This window comes from Pezoporus wallicus, unplaced genomic scaffold (assembly GCF_028554395.1).
Source record: "Pezoporus wallicus isolate ANWC-B61680 ecotype Strahan unplaced genomic scaffold, APGP_CSIRO_Pwel_v1 contig_3952, whole genome shotgun sequence".
NCBI classification, from domain to species: domain Eukaryota; kingdom Metazoa; phylum Chordata; class Aves; order Psittaciformes; family Psittacidae; genus Pezoporus; species Pezoporus wallicus.
Genome location: NW_026635034.1, coordinates 7,627,066 through 7,644,125, shown reverse-complemented (window position 1 = coordinate 7,644,125; position 17,060 = coordinate 7,627,066). Strand labels below are relative to the sequence as shown.

Here is a 17,060-nt window from a genome sequence, read left to right as displayed (position 1 = left end):
TGCGTGTCTGATGGAGGGCCACCAAGATGGTCAGAGGTGGGAGTATTTGCCCTATAAGGAAATGGGGCTTGTTTAAGCACAAGAAAAGGCATTAGGGGAACCTAAGCAGCCCTCCTGTACTTATGAGGAGGTTACTGGAAAGGTAGAACCTTGGTTTTTACTGAAGTGCACAGAAAGAGAGAGAGAGATGATGATCATAGGGTGACACACAGAAGGTTCTGACTGGATATACATAAAAAAAACCAAAACCAAACCCACTTAGAGGACAATTAAGTATTATAATAGGCTGACAAGGCAGGTTGAGGAATCTGTCCTTGGAGGACGTCAAGACCTGGTTGCTAAAGGCTCTAAGTAAGATGATTTACATTCAATGTTCCCTCTGCTTTGAGTAGGAAGTTAGACCAGTGTGGTTTAAGCCCAGCCACTGCGCTTGTTGCTTGGGATGGAGCAGCCGCATTGTCTGTTGTTTTACCATCAGATCCAGAGACATCTTTTATGTGCTCTTTACAGAACAGGGCTCTGTTAGGTGTAGGCCAAGCCCCAGCACGTTGCAGTGAGTTGTCCCTCTCTGGTATTGCCAGGACAACAGGACACCTTGTCTAAGTGTTTATTAGTTTCTCTGGATTTTGCACTTGTTCAGGGGTGAAGTTCCAAAGCATTGGAGGGGCCCACTGGCCCAGATGCTTGCCCATATAATCTCACACACGCTGCCACTCATGACTGTCCAGCCTCAGGGAAGATCTCCTGGTGGTATTCTTAGATAGTTGTTTAACCTTAGACAAGACCCAAGCCCAACGCTGCTTAGCTTCTGAGATCAGACACTATCAGGTGTTCTCGAGGTGGTATGGCTGCAGGTAAAATATATGCAGCATACGCAGCAACATGCTAGCTCCCAGCAAAAGAAGCAGGCTGGTTTCAAGGGCATTAAAAGAATATCCAAAATCTTTAACATTCTCAAATGCTGCTGTAAATAATCTGGTGGGAGCAAAGGGTGTGAGAGGATGTCTCCTCCATAGATTGACCCTCTGAGGGGGGGAAAAAGAGGTGTAATTGTTAACAATTCCTATTATATGCTTCCCATAGCATAGAGGTGATGGCCATGCCAACAACGCATGCCAGACCAGTTTTATGATCAATAATTCTATTGTATTACAAACCATTATCATAAAGTACAGCAAAATGAGAACCATAACCCAGGCCCCAGAGCTGATAAACACTAAACCAGCAAATACTGACTGCAAGTGAGGTATAACATAATGGAACTCTGAGACCAAGCACAACCCCAAGAGCAAGTAAATCAATATTGTGATGAGTGACTATTAATCCAAAACAATGAATACTTGTCACAAATACGATTAGATACATTCTGCTCAGATCCGTCATTATCTCAACCTTTCATGCCCCACGCTGGGCACCACAAAGAACTGTTGTGGTTTATGCCCAGTCTGTCACTCACTCCCCCACTTCTCCCTCCCCTTGCTCCTGGAGGGACGGGGAGGAGAATCAAAAGAATGTAACTCCCACGGGTTGAGATAAGAACAGTTTAGTAACTAAGGTATAACACAGATCACTGCTGCTACCACCAATAATAATAATGATAAGGGAAATAACAAGGGAAGAGAATATAAAGCTAAAAAGGGAAGGAAAAAAACCCCAACAATAAATACAAATGCTGTACAATGCAATTGTTTGCCACCTGCTGACTGACACCCAACAACCAACACGAGCAGCGATCTGGGCCTTCTGTGTGAGTTTCTATACTCTGATGTGCTCTGGTATGGAATACCCCTTTGGCTAGTTTGGGTCAGAGGTCCTGTCTTTGCTTCCTCCTGGCTTCCTGTGCCCCTCCTCACTGGCAGAGCATGAGACTGAAAAAGTCCTTGATCAGGGTAAGCATTACGTAGCAACAACTAAAACATCAGTGTGTTACCACCATTGTTCTCAGACTAAAGTCAAAACAGCACTGCACCAACTAAGAAGGAGAAAAATAACTGTTACAGATGAATCCAGGACAACCAGATAAGCTCCCAACCTTCGTGATTCTATGACTTGCTACGATTTCTTTCAAATCATCTTTTTGAGTGTACAAATGTGAAATTGACTGTAAAATTCTATGAACTTTTCAAAGCCCAGGACTATTGTTAGGATTTCTCAATAATTACTACTTTGCCATAGTAATTTATTTCCTCCATTATAATTTAGGAAGCCCAATGCTATTTTTGGATCTGTTTCAGCTCTCTCTTTATTATTTCATATTTCATCAATTTCATTTACATGAAAGATGAACGATTTGCTATATCTTAATTGCTTGCTCATAAATTGCCACCATCCTGTAACTACTGAAACTTAGTTGAGCTTTTGTAGTTATTTTTTTACAGATATATTTGATTCAACCTTTTCATGCAAATTTAATTCAAGATTATGAGAAAAATATACATGGTATCATAATATTTAAGTGGAACATAAACAGTAAATGGACTTCATGGAATCTTATATCCTTTTCTCTGTCTTACTAAACATACATTTTCTCTGGCTTCAATTAAATATTGCATTATTAAAAGAAATGCTACATTTGGAAATCAATTTTATGTATGTAATTCTGATCCAAAGCCCATTTTATGTAAATGGCATGATGAATCCTGATTTAGGATCCTGCCAACTATGCCAAATAGTTGCAAATGGGCAATTTAGATTGCTTAAAGAATCACTTTCAAAGGTATTAGCAAACATGATTTTAATACAGTATGGTAAAAGTTACCATACTACAAGGTTATGCAAGGTATCAGTCACTTACTACTGATCTATCACTGGTAAAAAGTTCCTCTGCCTAAAGGAGCAACATTGAGAGGCAACCCAGCTGAAGCGGAGGTCACCACCATGCAGCCACGCTGCCTAGCAGGAAGAGCTCAAAGAAGGCTTATTTAGGCTGTCATGTTTATGGAATACAGTGGTTAACTTGTAGTTGAATTACATGTGATGGCAAAGGTATGCATGAGACTCCTTGTAGCCACAACTTTCTTTGTTCCTTGATAAGTAAGTCCTGGAAAAGCCACCTGCAATTCACATGTTAATTGCACGAAGGCTATTACAAGCCCATCTGCATCAATGTTCACTGTGTTACTCTGCTCCTTTGTGGGGTTTCAGAGAACACGTTGAACCTAGAGGAGTTCTTGGCCTATTTACAACTTAGGCCTCTACCTCCTTTACAGCCTGTACCAAGCTACCGGTAGTTTGATTAAGAGGTCAAGCACATCCATCGTAGATGGCAACAGCCCCACAAACTCAGGCTCTGACTCAACTAGTTTTTCACTCAACAAGTCATAGGATTACAGACTCATGGATATTTGATGAGGCAGGGAAGAGCTTATGGTGGAAAACATATCTAACTGTGCAAGTTAACAGAAATGTTTTATTTATATTTTTTATGGCAGAAACACAGCAGACAACATTAAGAAGATTGCTTAGAGGTTTAAAGAAAAATATCACAGAACTTCATTGCTTGAAGAGCACAGATTCCATATGCAACAGCACTAAACCTTTTGCTGTAGCTGCAACTAACTAGCTGCAGCCACAGAAAAGTAAACGGATCACTGACCTAAAACCACAGCATCCCTCAAGATGTCGATGAATAATTTGCCAAACGTATTTTTGGATCCAAATGCAAATCGGTTTCAAGTTAACATAATTAATGAAAGCCACGACAACAATGAGACATCCCAAGAGGATGTGGGCTCTGACCCACCACATTATGAAGAAACATCTTTTACTGACGAAGCACATAACAGACTGAGAATCAGTTACAGACCAGGAAAAACAGAATTATATGACAACTTTCTTCAAAATGGGGAGAAAACAGAAGCTAGTTTACATCCCTATGATACTCATAATAAAATGTATTATCTACAAACTTTTGGCCATAACACAATGGACCCAGTTCCCAAAATTGATTATTATAGAAACACCGGCAGCGTCAGTGGGAATAAGCTCAGCAGACCAAGCTTATTAGAAATTCATGAACAACTGGCAAAGGTAAGTGGAAAGGAAAGATACAAATTTTCCCTGTTCCATTTCCAGGCTGTTAATTCTGTTTATTAATATGAAAAAGTCCTTAAATTCATGGACCTTGCCCAAGAGAAAAATTACAGGTAATCACTTACCATATTTCCTTTGGTAGCTGCAGTATGTTTTCTGCCCTGTACCCTGCTCAAAGCAAAGACTGTTATTACAAGGTGATAGTAATGTACTTGATTAACAGGAAATCATAGCTTAATCTTGCCTAAATGTATAGAACTACTGAATTTCTTCTGTTTCACATAGTTACGACGGCAGATGATGAATATCAGTTCATAATCTAACCAAGTTACACAATTCACACTTACCATGAACTTGACTTTAACATCAATGCATAACGTTTCATAGATTCCTGTTTTATTCATTTTTATATATGCATTTGAATATTATAAAAAAAATAAGTGCAATAAATGCAATTTAAACTAATGAGAAATCTAGAGCACTACCTACTTATTGCTGTAATGAACCATTCAAACAGCAAGAAAGAACCCAGAACAAGGGTGTTGAGGTTGAAGTGCTTGTTCAGAAAAGCAATAGCAGGCAACAGTTTCCAAGTACTGATTCAGTGAATGAATTTAGGCCTTCATGCTCATTATATCAATGAATTTGGAGAAAATCTGAGGAGTCTCTTGAATGACTACATAGAAAGCTTTTATGAAGGAATAATTTGGCTAAATTCCTCCTCATCTATTACACAGAAGAGCTGTTTAGACTTTACTTATGTAATAGATGGCACAATATCCACGTAAAATATACCCACAGAGAGAACTGCTGAACAGGATACAACTGGCTAACCTGCCTTTGAAAGATTTTCTAGAGCTGTTTCTCCTCTCCCCTTCTGAGTGGACCTACTTTTGGTTAATACAATGTAGGAGTTTACTATTGATGCATATGACCAATGGATTTTATGGACAAAACTTCCCCTTAGCAGACTCCTCCTGTTTGCTCGACATTTTTTTCCACAAACACACACTACAGTAAATGAATAATGAAATACCAAACATGTCCTTTATTAGGATAATCCTCGCTTTCGTCACCCTATAATAAGAACTTGTGGGGACAAGAAAAACTAAATTAAGCACTTTGAAACAGTTAAACTATTAAAAACCTTACTGCAAAACAGTGGAATAACATGATCCTCTACTGATTTTGGTAAAATCAGACTCTTCCCCCTTAAGCCACAAGACCAAGTTTTCTGTAAAAAGCAGAGGAGAGACACAGGATACACTTACTTACAGAATTAATATCAAACCTTTCCTGAGGTTCTTAATTGTGCATTTGTCAGGGCAGGGCTGGAAAGAGAGAGATCACCTCAGACTAGAAGCGCCAATATGCGGCAAAAACCCCTATACGTTTTCTGTGTTGGGTAAGAGTGAAATAAGAAATCTCCAGAGAAAACACACTCTCATCACCATTCCACTCATACTTCTGAGGTCAGAACAACTTGGGCAAGCATCTGATTTTTGGATGCTGGTCCAGATCTTGTTCAAACTCCAGTTCTCTGGAGATTCACCTGTCCTAAGGAGGTTTAATATAAAGTAAAGAAATCAAGCAAAAAATAGCCATTAAGAAAGTAGGACCTGATTCTTTATGATCTTATTAGGACATATTCCTAGTTTGGACCTGACTTGTTTAAATGAAGGCCTCCACAGACCTGCCTAAAATGGAGAAACGGGTTACCTGGGGCACCATTTATTTCCAAAAATGAATGCAAAGTGGATGTGAAAAGGAAGGAATACAAATTTGGTATCCCTACTCATTTGCAGATGTATAATCTGCTACTCAAGGGACTAAATACATTGCCATGCCCAGAAGAAACTTCCTCTCATAGAAATAATTTACTTTAGTAGTAGCCAGAGAGGAGAAAAATAGTGTATTGCCTTTGAAAGTAATGCTGAATGAACATGTACTGAACATTAGCATATTAAGGGATTTTCAGTTTTATCTATTATTAGAAAATTAAGGGGTTTTACTGTTGCATCTCTCAGTGGTTTATTTTTAAAAAGATAAGATAAATTTGTTTAGTTTTTTTACAGCTTTCACTTAGAGAAAAAAAGAAGGCAGATTCCATCCCAGAATAAAATGAATGAAAAATTGCTTTACAGGTTGGGATTGTTAGGGAAAAAAGCATCATCTAGCTTGGTCATTCTGACTTTTCCCAGTATCCAGCTTAAAGAAGGATAATCTTATCCTCACAGAATAGGAAGGTGAATGTCAGAGGTAATGCGATTTTTGCTACACTGGCAACCCGCTGTACTCTTAAGTAAGTGAGTTGTGGCACTGGTCTAAAAGGCCGCTAACCACAGCAGTGGAACAAATGACCCACCATTACCATGGCTGGAGTTTATTCCTGGCTGTCCCATGGACTCACTTCATGACCTTGGACAAATCACTTTGGGCTACAGAGCTTGTTCTGAAGAATAAACAAGCATGTGGTCACTAAATAGTAGATTTGTAAGGAAGGGAATTAAGATGGTATGAAAAGCTTGAGCTTCTATCAAGAGGCAAAAGCATTATGTGCAGCTGGATGAGATGCCTATCCACCAGCCCCAACATGCAGCAAGCTCTCTAGCCATCGCTAAGGAGGGGATGAAATGCCACACTGGGTGTGTATGGGGGCTATAATAACCCAGACTAATAACCCAAGATGCAGTTCTGGAGAAGATGCTTTGTTTCTTTTTACTTAACACTAAAACCTGGGCTTACTACACCATACCCCAAGGCAATCCCACCCCCTTCACCCCAAGCTTTTTTGAAACTCAAAACTTTGACAACTGTTCTGTCAAAGCCCTTTACCAGATTCTGATAAGCAACACATGTTTGACTTTGGATTGCTAAACATCACATAAGCATTCCCATTGTGCTTTGATGCTGGTCTTAACATCAGAAGATAAATATTAATATTTAATACACTTTGTTAATATGTAATTTTTCAAATGTCAGAACATAAAGCAGGCTGAAAAGAACTTCAAATATCCAGTTCCCACACTGCTGGAGTCAAATTTGTGTCATCTTTCAGCAAGATGTGTCATTTTTTTTACACATATTAAGCCACAAATCACCAATTAAATCCCTAAAAAATTGTCTAAGTGCTATTTCACAGCTGATGGCTGGTGATAATTACATGGGCTTAATATTTATCCTACATAAGAAATAATCTAACCTTTCTTCATTCTGGCTATTCTCCACACTTGTTATGGGGACTCGATGAGCTCACCATCTTTAACCCCAGGAGAGATGAAGACTAAATTGTTCTGAAACAAGGAAGGGATTTTATTTTTTTTTTTTTTTTAAGACAGCAGTTAACTTTTTATTTTGGTAGCTTTTCAAAATGTTCTGTCACTTTTATTCCACATCCTTAATGCATGAGTAGCACAGGTAGAGCTGCCTGGTAAATAACCAATCATTCACTAAAGCACACCAATTTAAAATGCATTTATGGAAGGTTTAAGGCCATAATTTATGATAATGGCATAGAGAGCACAAATTAATTCAAAGTACATAGGAAATGACTTGTTTCAAACACCAACCCTCCCCCTTTTTTTTTTGTCTTTAGAATTCTAATTACTGCAGCAAAAACCCCTCACATTATTCTGCTTATCTTCCTTAACTCACTTAATAATTTACTCTATTTAAGCAAACACAACCATTATTATTTTAGGGTAAGAATTGTCAAAATTATTTGAGTAATTGAGGTGCTCAAAGTCACAGCTTTCAATAGATCTCGTATTCCCATTTCCCTTAGATCCAAAAGGGACATAGGCGTCAAGTTTAATCCATGTTGAAATGTATTATCCAGTCACTTATTTCTCATTTGTGAGCACAATCCTGGATTTACTGTGTCAAAGGCATTCCAGAACCTTGCATCATAGTGACTAGAGCCTGCTTCATGAGGGGGAATGACAAATATTAGCATAAGCATCATATACAGTTGGTCTTTATGTCTGGTTTTGGTTTTGTTTGTTGATTTTTAAGTTCATGGACAAAATACAGAAACAGCCTTGAAGCTTAAACAAGACGAAAAAAATCTCGTATTTTTTACAGAATCACAGATATTTCGCTTCCTTGACCTGTTTAGTTAACCTGGAGATATCTTCATCCCCTTCTAAACCCTAAAAGCACCTTGATTCCTTTCCAGAAGTGACACACTCCCCTGACTGTCTGGCAGACTACAGCAAAGTATGTGGTCATTCTTGAAGGTCTTTGTAGAGGCCCCAGACAATACCTGGCAGTTGTTAACCTAATGCCAACTCCTTGCAAAACCAGTCAGAACTTTGTATTAAAAAAAGAAAAAACAAAACCAAAACAAAACACCAACCCACCCCCACCCCCACCCCCCCCAAAGCAACAATGATAACACATATCAACCGCAGACCCATCACTGATTTCTATTCAAGCCACAAGAAACATATCATGATGCTAAATTGCCTCAAAGATTCTGGGGCAGTAGAGCTGAAGAGAAAATAGATTTATATCTGTAACTGCATATGAACAATCTAAACTACTGGGTCATTTATTCTGGTTACACCACAGATGTGGCAATTCTTAAACCTATCTACTATGGTTATACCAGAATTGGATAAACCACAAAAAGAATTTTTGATTTACTGCATTATTTACTCATTTCACTGTCATTTCTCTGACTGTTTTCAAGACTATGTTACCATTTGCTGCTGCAGTTATGTTTGTACTTCATTCAACAGAAAGCATCACAGTTCATTACATAACTTTGCCATACAGCACTCAGCTAGGTCTCTCTTTGCTAGTGAGCAATTATTTCTATCTCTACACTTAGCATTATTCATAAATTGTTGCAGCAGCATATAAAGGCTAACCACAAGACCATCATTACGCTAGATGCTGTACTAACATATCAAGGCGACATATATGTTGAATACAGTTTACAATAAAAACAATTTAGTATCAGATAATAGTTTATTTACTCTGCTTAAGCAATTCTTTAATATTTTCTTGCTGCTAGTAAGCCCACCTGCTGATGCCTGGTGTGAGCAGAATATGGCACTCTTCTCCAAAGACAGTAAAATCTGATCTTCATTGAAATTCCTTTATTCCATGCCTCTCTTATGCAGCCAGGTGTCCTCTGCTTGGCACAAAACTGTATTTGTTTTCTGTGTGATTCTTCAGAACATAGCTGTGAGCACCGGGTCGGTCGAGAGAGTGGCCAATGGAGAAAGCACCACTGGAGATGAGACAGCAGTCAGCAAGGAAGAAGAAAACAAACCAGGATTTGTCAAGTTTGGATGGGTGAAGGGTGTGCTGGTGAGAAACTTACCTGCATTTCTAAAAGAAACAGAAGAAAAACATCAAGATTAGTTTTGCAACATCAAGGTCTTTTATGAAGTGGGAGGGAGACAGACTTCAGGGATGTTGGGGTGCTTTTTAAAAGCCTGCAAAGGAAGCTACTACCCTTCTGGTTGTTAACACTACTTTTAACATTGCACTAATGAAGTATTTTTTTGTTTAAAACCCAGGTAAGATGTATGCTTAACATTTGGGGTGTGATGCTTTTTATTCGACTTTCCTGGATTGTAGGTCAAGCAGGAATTGGTATGTATCTTATTTAATATCATTTTCAACAGTGAAAGGGATAAAGAGGATAAACTATACATGATCATGATTAATATATAATCCAAGATGTGCATTTGCATGTTGAACTAAATAATGTTTTCAAATGCTTGCCAGGGTAAAAGATGTTAATCCTCCAAACTATTGGAATTTTCCAGACTCACAGCCAAATTACTGCTTAGAGGCACGGATCTGTTAACTATGCATATGATCATCACATTTGAGTATTTCTAAGCTTTAGTGAAATTTGTATTTAGATCCTGTAACAGATGTAAACCTCATGACTAGGGCCAATTCCTAATATGTACGTACAAAATTAACCTTTAAGAGTTCACACTTTGCTTATCTGTGAATCCCAAACCTTGTCATCTATATATTAAAAACAACACTTCTTCACACCTCTCAGCAAAGATGAAAACAGAACTGGAAGGAGGTCTCATCTCATCAGGATTTTGTTATTTTTAACTCTAGCACAGCACTAGATACTACTCTATTATGAAACACTAAGCTTTAAAAAGCTCTGCTACAGTTTTCACATAAATATGTACACTTCATTGTGTGCTGCATCTTTGCTGCGGTAGCAGTGTAATTCTGCGTTACATGATAATACAGTCTAGAATAATGGTCCCTAATCTTTGACTAGCACCCAAATGCCATAAAAAACAGCAATCCAAAGGGTGGATGGCAAGTATTCCAGTTTGGATTCTCACAGAGTGGAAATATTAAGTAGACGCAACCTGAAGTCCAAACTCTGGCCTCAGGCATTAACATTCCTTGGTCTTGCAAGGCCGTGGATCAAACTCAGTGCTCAGATTCAGATTGTATATAAATATCATTCACTTACTTGTTAATGGAAGTGAAATGAAACACTGAATCAAAACATCTCCAGAATCCTGCATGGTTGAAGTCTCATTTCCAACAAAGCACAGCAATGTTACAAGAAGTTTCACTTGAGCAAGACTGAGCTTTTAAAAAGAGAAACAAATAAAACACTTATTAAGAAAAATAAACCAGCTACAAATTTACAGAGACATCCATATGTTTAAAAAAAAAAAACAAAACTAAAAAACCTCAACACCAAAGCAAAAACCAAACCAATAAAAGATCCAAAACTAAGCGGAAGAACTTTATTACTTCTGCAGTGCTCCATGCATGGCTCTAGCACTGTGCCTGACAAAGGGGGGCTTGCTGATTTTATGATGCATACCAAATGAGAGCGTATAGCCCAGGGCACTCATAAGTATATGCCTTGCCATGAAAATTCTGCATCTTAATATTGCCAAGATTTTGCTCTGGGGTTTCATGCAAAATTAGTTTTTAAGGGCAGTTTAGTAACTTATTGAGATCATCAAGAAGTATTACTTTGTTTTGAGGTGTGAGAATAGCCATAGGCAAGAGTAATTCATTTTTGAACAACTTACTTAGCAGCCATATGCCTGGTTTTGAACCTAAACTTTAATCAGATTTTAACATTAATTTGCACCAACATCAGTTACAGCCTTTCTGCTTTCACATTTAATTTTACCATTTTAATTCACTGATAAGCAGGTTCTCCTTTCTTATGGTTTATTGCTCTGCTGTTGCTTTTTAAAATTGCATGCCTTATGTAAGGAGGTTAACTTTACTTCCGAAAATGAGACATAAAATTCCATTTGAATAATTTCTCAATGCATTTTCTGAATGTCTTATAAGCAATGAGCTTTAAGTCCCTAGTCAAGCTGCTTAAGGAGAAAAGTGATGGAAGCTCATCATCACAAAGGCTCAGGGATTTCACTAGGTAATGCTACTAACATGGAAATTAAATGAGTCAGTTAAATCACCATCTGGGCACCATTTATATCCCCATCATTTGAGGGCCAAAGAGAGAAAACCCGATTATTTCCACATCCTGATGTGCTGTCTTGGCTAAAAGCTCTTACAAGGGGAAAAAATGTAACATTCCAACAAGGTTCTCCACCTATCATCAGCTGGGAAAAGAAGGACAGTATGGTCCTGACAAGGTTTCGGATCCAAAACTGATTAGGTATGTCCACCTAATCTAGGGACTCTCCAAAGTCTGTACTTGTACCTGTACATGGCATGGTTAGCCAAAGGCAGGAAAAACCACCAAGTTTCTGTTAACTGAAAATCTGGCCCTGAATATTACAATTCTGTTACATTATGTTTGATTACAATGACATTTTGGTCAAGTCACTTTATTTTATGCACTTATCTTCATAAACATTAAATTTTTTTTAATTAACATTAAATTCTTCCCAAGCAGCTGTAACTCATCGAATTAGCAGAATATCTGACCTTATGTAGCATATACATACAAACAACATGAATTGTGAAATGCGATAGAAAATCCTGGAAAAATCCCCTTAGGATGCAATATCCAGTATGAATCGAAGGAATCTGATCTGGAAGCCAGAAGGTAGAAATAGAGCAGATAAAGCAGTATGTTTGTAGTTGCAGGATCACAGTTTTAATTTGGACAAGCTCTGGTCAATAAAAATTGCTACAAGCAGTGCATGATCTTCAGTTCCACACTGGAGACCTACGTATCTTATGGAAACAAGACAGCTATTGCATAAGTGTTAATAAGTTTAGATAAAACTAAGAACAAATTCCATATTTGACATCAAACTGTAACTGTTTCAATTTATTTTTTTTTTCCCTTCTCCTCTCATAGATAGAAATGGGAATAGAAGCAATAAACTTGAGAGGAAAAAGTCGTATTATTTCTTCACCTGGCTTAAAACAAGAAAGTATTTGGCTCTGTAGTTTGCAATTGCAGCTTGCAATGTCCAGTTTGTACACACGGAAATATTTTTCACTGGGCAGGTATTATAGCCCTGGAGTAAGTAATCCAAAGAGGCTGTGGGATCTTTGTCCACAGAGGTTTTCAAGATCCAGCTAGCCAAAGTCATCACTGATTTAACCCTGTGTTGGCTACAGCTCTGCTATGACTGAGAGGCTGTTACAGACCTTCAGAAGTCAGTTCTAACCAACGTTTCTATGATTCTAAATCATACTAGGCACCTTCCACCCATGTCTAGCATAGTTTCATAAAGTTAACAGAAACCTGACTATATAGCTAAAGACTGGAAACACTCAGATTTCAGACACTACTCAGACTGAAACCCAGCTCACCTATAACTAATCACCTGTCACTGATCTTCAGGTGTTTGGTTATTTCTGTTTAATGATACAATTTTGTGATATTAGCTAAAAATAAAAATAAGACTCTAAGCTTATATATTACAGGTAACCTGCTAAAGCAATACTGGCATTTTCATTTATGTTTATCTCCTGTTAAGAGTAAAATCACTTTTTGCAAGGAAAGAGGGAGATGAGAGAGTGAGGAAGCATAGCACTTGATAGGTTGGCATGTAAGGATATAGAAGGCTCACACTCAGGTCTAGTCTCTCTATCTGATAGACTCTTTGTCCTCATGCACTGTGAAACTATACAGTTTTTCTCTAATTCAATATCTAATTAACTGATGAAAGACACTTAAACACACTTAAAGATACTTACACTTAAATAGCCCAGAAGTATATTAAAGGGAGATACAAGCATCCATGCCAAGGGACACTTGTTTGGTCATTTCCTCCAGCTCCAAAAATCACGAGACTCTTAGGCTCTCAGAAAGAATCACCGCTTCAACACTGATGGGAATAATTTACTACTGTGACATGAACTCCTTGGAAATGTTCTGAAACTGCAAGTGGTCAACAAACCATCTTTTCAGTTTATTGCTCTAATTCTGGCCTGAAAATTCAATTTAAAGAGAGTGATTTGTAGGAATCATGGAACATGAGTAAAATATTTTATCTTCTTATTACTGACAGGTCTTGGAGTAATCATAATTCTTCTCGCTACGATGGTAACCTCAATTACTGGGTTGTCAACTTCTGCAATAGCAACTAATGGGTTTATCCGTGGAGGTAAACATCTTAGGGTTACTAATGCTTTCAAGCCCCAAAAGGTCTTTATGTATTATTTTCATATGAGGCAAACCAGAAGGATGATAAAACAAATGGTACAACTAAAGGAACCAGAAGGTAACAATCCTAGCCACCTAATCACAATTTACAGCATGTCTGAGTTGTCACTTTTAATAACCCCAGATTTCAGTTCAGTCTGTGAAGTACGTTTCAGATGTTCCTGCTGAGTAAGAGACAGCTTCTGGCTTTTCAAGTTCTTTTCTTACCTTTCAGCAGGTCTTTCTTATTCAGAACATTTCAGGTTGGACATCCTTGGACAAACTGAGCCTGAGCCATCTCTTCCTCTCATTTTAAAGACTGATGCAGATCAGTGGATAACTTCAATTTAATGCCTTCTTTATAAAACTCCTTACGTTTCAGCCACTCCTTGGAAGATGAGTAAATAATTTTGCTGGGAAAGTACACATCAGGTATTTCATGAAACAAAGTTCTAGTGCATTTCAGACCCTTAAAATTATAACTGGTTTGCTCTAGTCTCTCTGGGAAATGGCAAGTTCTCACTACGTCGTTTAAGGAAAACAGGTATTTGAATATACTTGAATACACTTTCTTTTTCGGATCTTTCAGGTCTTGGAATCATAGTTATTGGTCTGAGTGTAGTAGTAACAACATTAACAGGTATCTCCATGTCTGCCATTTGCACTAATGGAGTAGTAAGAGGAGGTAAGTAATATGATCTCATGAAAAACAAAAAAATCTGCAGATTTGGATTAGGAAAAGAAAAAAGAAATTAAGATAACTGTTATAAGCAAAGCAATAATAAATAAATATCTTTGGAATGATCTCTTTCAATACGTTAACAGTAAATTAAAATGTATATAATCTTAAACATTTCCTGATAATAAAGTATCAGTGAGATAAGATGAAATAATTAAATGACAAAGTAATATGCACCATTTATGGTGTTATGCAAAAAAGATTCACTGTATCACTATGCAGGAGCTTTAACAATGTGCCACAGAATATGATCTTTCATGCTAACATTGGCATAGATCCAGGTAAGTTAGAATCCGTCTGAAAGTAAGGTTCTTTCTGCTGTGTTACTATATTATGTATCATGAAAAATTATTTGAAGGTCTGGTTTTGCATGCTAATAAAAGATTTTTGCAATAGAAAGGCATACAGAAAGGTCTGGAGGCAGACCCAGTACAAAGCAAATTCCTTTTTTTAATCAGTGTTCTCTATTACTATAGGGCAAATAATGGTTATGTTTGTTAGGCTAAAAGCAGAGATTCCAGAGGTATTATTCATGTGTGAAAAATGAGTAGAACCTGAACATTCAGATGTGCTGAAATAACAATCATTTCTGTCTGCAGGTGGAGCATACTATTTGATCTCCAGAAGTCTAGGCCCAGAGTTTGGTGGATCTATAGGACTTATCTTTGCATTTGCGAATGCAGTGGCAGTTGCTATGTATGTAGTTGGATTTGCTGAAACAGTTGTAGAACTTCTTAAGGTAAGTGTAAATCTTTCATGCATATGACTAAATTGGCAGGGTTGTTTTGTGGAGGGTTTTTTTATTGCTTGAGATTTTGGGGGTTTTGGAGGGGTTGGGGTTGGTTTTTTTTGAGGGGGCCTTTATTTTTAGGTTTTTGTTTGGGTTTTGCTTGTTTGTTTGGTTTATATAATAGATTTAAGTGGTACTTTTTTGCTGAGACTTGAGGAACATCTTTAGCAAAGAAGAAGCTAGTCTGTCTAAACATGCTATAGGGTGCTTCTCCATTATTTCCACCTTATGAATATATTTCACACATTTCTCAACAAGAACCTCAAAATCAGAAAAGGAACAAACACCTAATTAGGCAGCCAAATAACCTCAGCTGCAAAGAGCCAGCCAGAACACAAAATCCAAACATTTGGTTTCACAGATCTCAGAAACTTTGCCAGCTCACTGCTTTCTATTTCACCTTATTACCTGATCCCACCAGTAGGGCAGAGAAAGACTGGTTCTAATAACATTTATTACTGCTTTCAGGAGAGTGATACACTGATGGTAGATGAGTCCAATGACATCCGAATTATAGGTACCATAACTGTTGTCTGTCTTCTCGGCATCTCTGTTGCTGGCATGGAATGGGAAGCAAAGGTAAACCTTTAAAAGTACATAAAAGCAAGCAGTATATTAGACTACTGTAAAGAATTTGTATGTGAGGAATGGTAGACAACAGGTGGAATTTTCAAAAGCACTGTTTCAGTTTATGCTTAATCTTTCTAGAAGCAATAGGAGTTTAATTATTGCTTTCAGTGAAAGCACAGTTACTCCATGCTCTTCCCTGTACATACATTCAGAAGGGAAGAGAAAGTCTGTGCTCTGCTGACAGCTTGATTATATTGATTTTTATAATTCATGACATCATTTAGTGTCTTGAGTAAGTGCCCCTTTTGCCCGTATTTTTGATGCAGAGTGACAGAATAAACAGTAGTAAAAACAATATATAGTTTTATCACTGTACTCACTCAATTGTACTCACTCTACTCAGCAGAAGAGCACTATTTGGTATTCATTCCTTAACCACTAATGATTTATGTTATTTCTTCACCTGTAAAAAGAAAAGTTCAAAATGAAAATACTTTAGAGGGTGAAATAACAGCTATCGAAATCAGGTGCAGAAGAGCACCCTTATTTTTACATTCTGATGTGATGAAGACTAGAACTACTTGTAAAAGAGATCAGAAAAATAATTAGATATTATAATCCTTGAAGTGACAACCCACTGCAACCAAACAAATTTTATAACAATATAAAAATGTCTTACACTTGATAGCAATGCATTAGCTATTTTATTTTGCCTTTTCTTCTAAGGAAACTAACATAAAATTAAATTATAACTATTTATTTCATATAGTTATATAGCCCCCTAGTAAAATCTGCTGTTTTCATTAGCTGATTCAGCTATCTTGATGCCTGGTGTTTAAAAAAACTACAGAAATTAGCAATCTGTCATGGGGAACACATGCGGATAACTTTCTATAAAGCCATCTCCATAGTCAATGCAAATTAAAATAATAAGGGACATGTTTTTGTTTCTATTAATAGGCTCAAGTTATTCTTCTAATTGTTCTCCTTATTGCCATTGCAAACTTCTTTATTGGCACAATCATTCCTACCAACAATGAAAAGAAGGCAAGAGGCTTTTTCAATTACCAAGGCAAGTAACCTCACTGCCTATCATAAAATAGTAAGTCTGCATTCCTTTTGGCTTCATACCAAGTTAAGGATTCCATTGAAAAAGGTCACAAGATCAGCACCTTCTACCCGAGTTTAAGTAAGCTTGCAAACCAAGGGACTTTATTTCATCTTTTATTTTGAGTCTGTCTCTCTGCTGCTGAAGCTGACAGCACAGTTACCTGCAGCTTGAGTCATTTATATATCAGCAGAGCACAGACAAACCTTTCCACAGAGCTAAGTGC

General features: G+C 37.5%; 1 protein-coding gene across 2 annotated transcripts in view; it reads left to right on the top strand.

The window, feature by feature from the left end:
* The first annotated feature begins 3,416 nt into the window (after window positions 1-3,416).
* The window catches only part of SLC12A1 (solute carrier family 12 member 1), a 46,306-nt gene continuing 32,662 nt past the window's right edge, over window positions 3,417-17,060 (top strand). The window contains exons 1-7 of one of the 2 annotated variants that reach the window (XM_057397135.1): window positions 3,417-4,029; window positions 9,217-9,351; window positions 9,564-9,639; window positions 14,217-14,312; window positions 14,966-15,105; window positions 15,625-15,735; window positions 16,687-16,798. In XM_057397135.1, coding sequence (XP_057253118.1) covers window positions 3,619-4,029; window positions 9,217-9,351; window positions 9,564-9,639; window positions 14,217-14,312; window positions 14,966-15,105; window positions 15,625-15,735; window positions 16,687-16,798 — 1,081 coding nt within the window. In that variant the 5' untranslated portion in view covers window positions 3,417-3,618. Of the gene's footprint in view, window positions 4,030-9,216; window positions 9,352-9,563; window positions 9,640-13,493; window positions 13,590-14,216; window positions 14,313-14,965; window positions 15,106-15,624; window positions 15,736-16,686; window positions 16,799-17,060 lie in introns of both variants that reach the window. The other variant, XM_057397125.1, reaches the window with a different exon arrangement.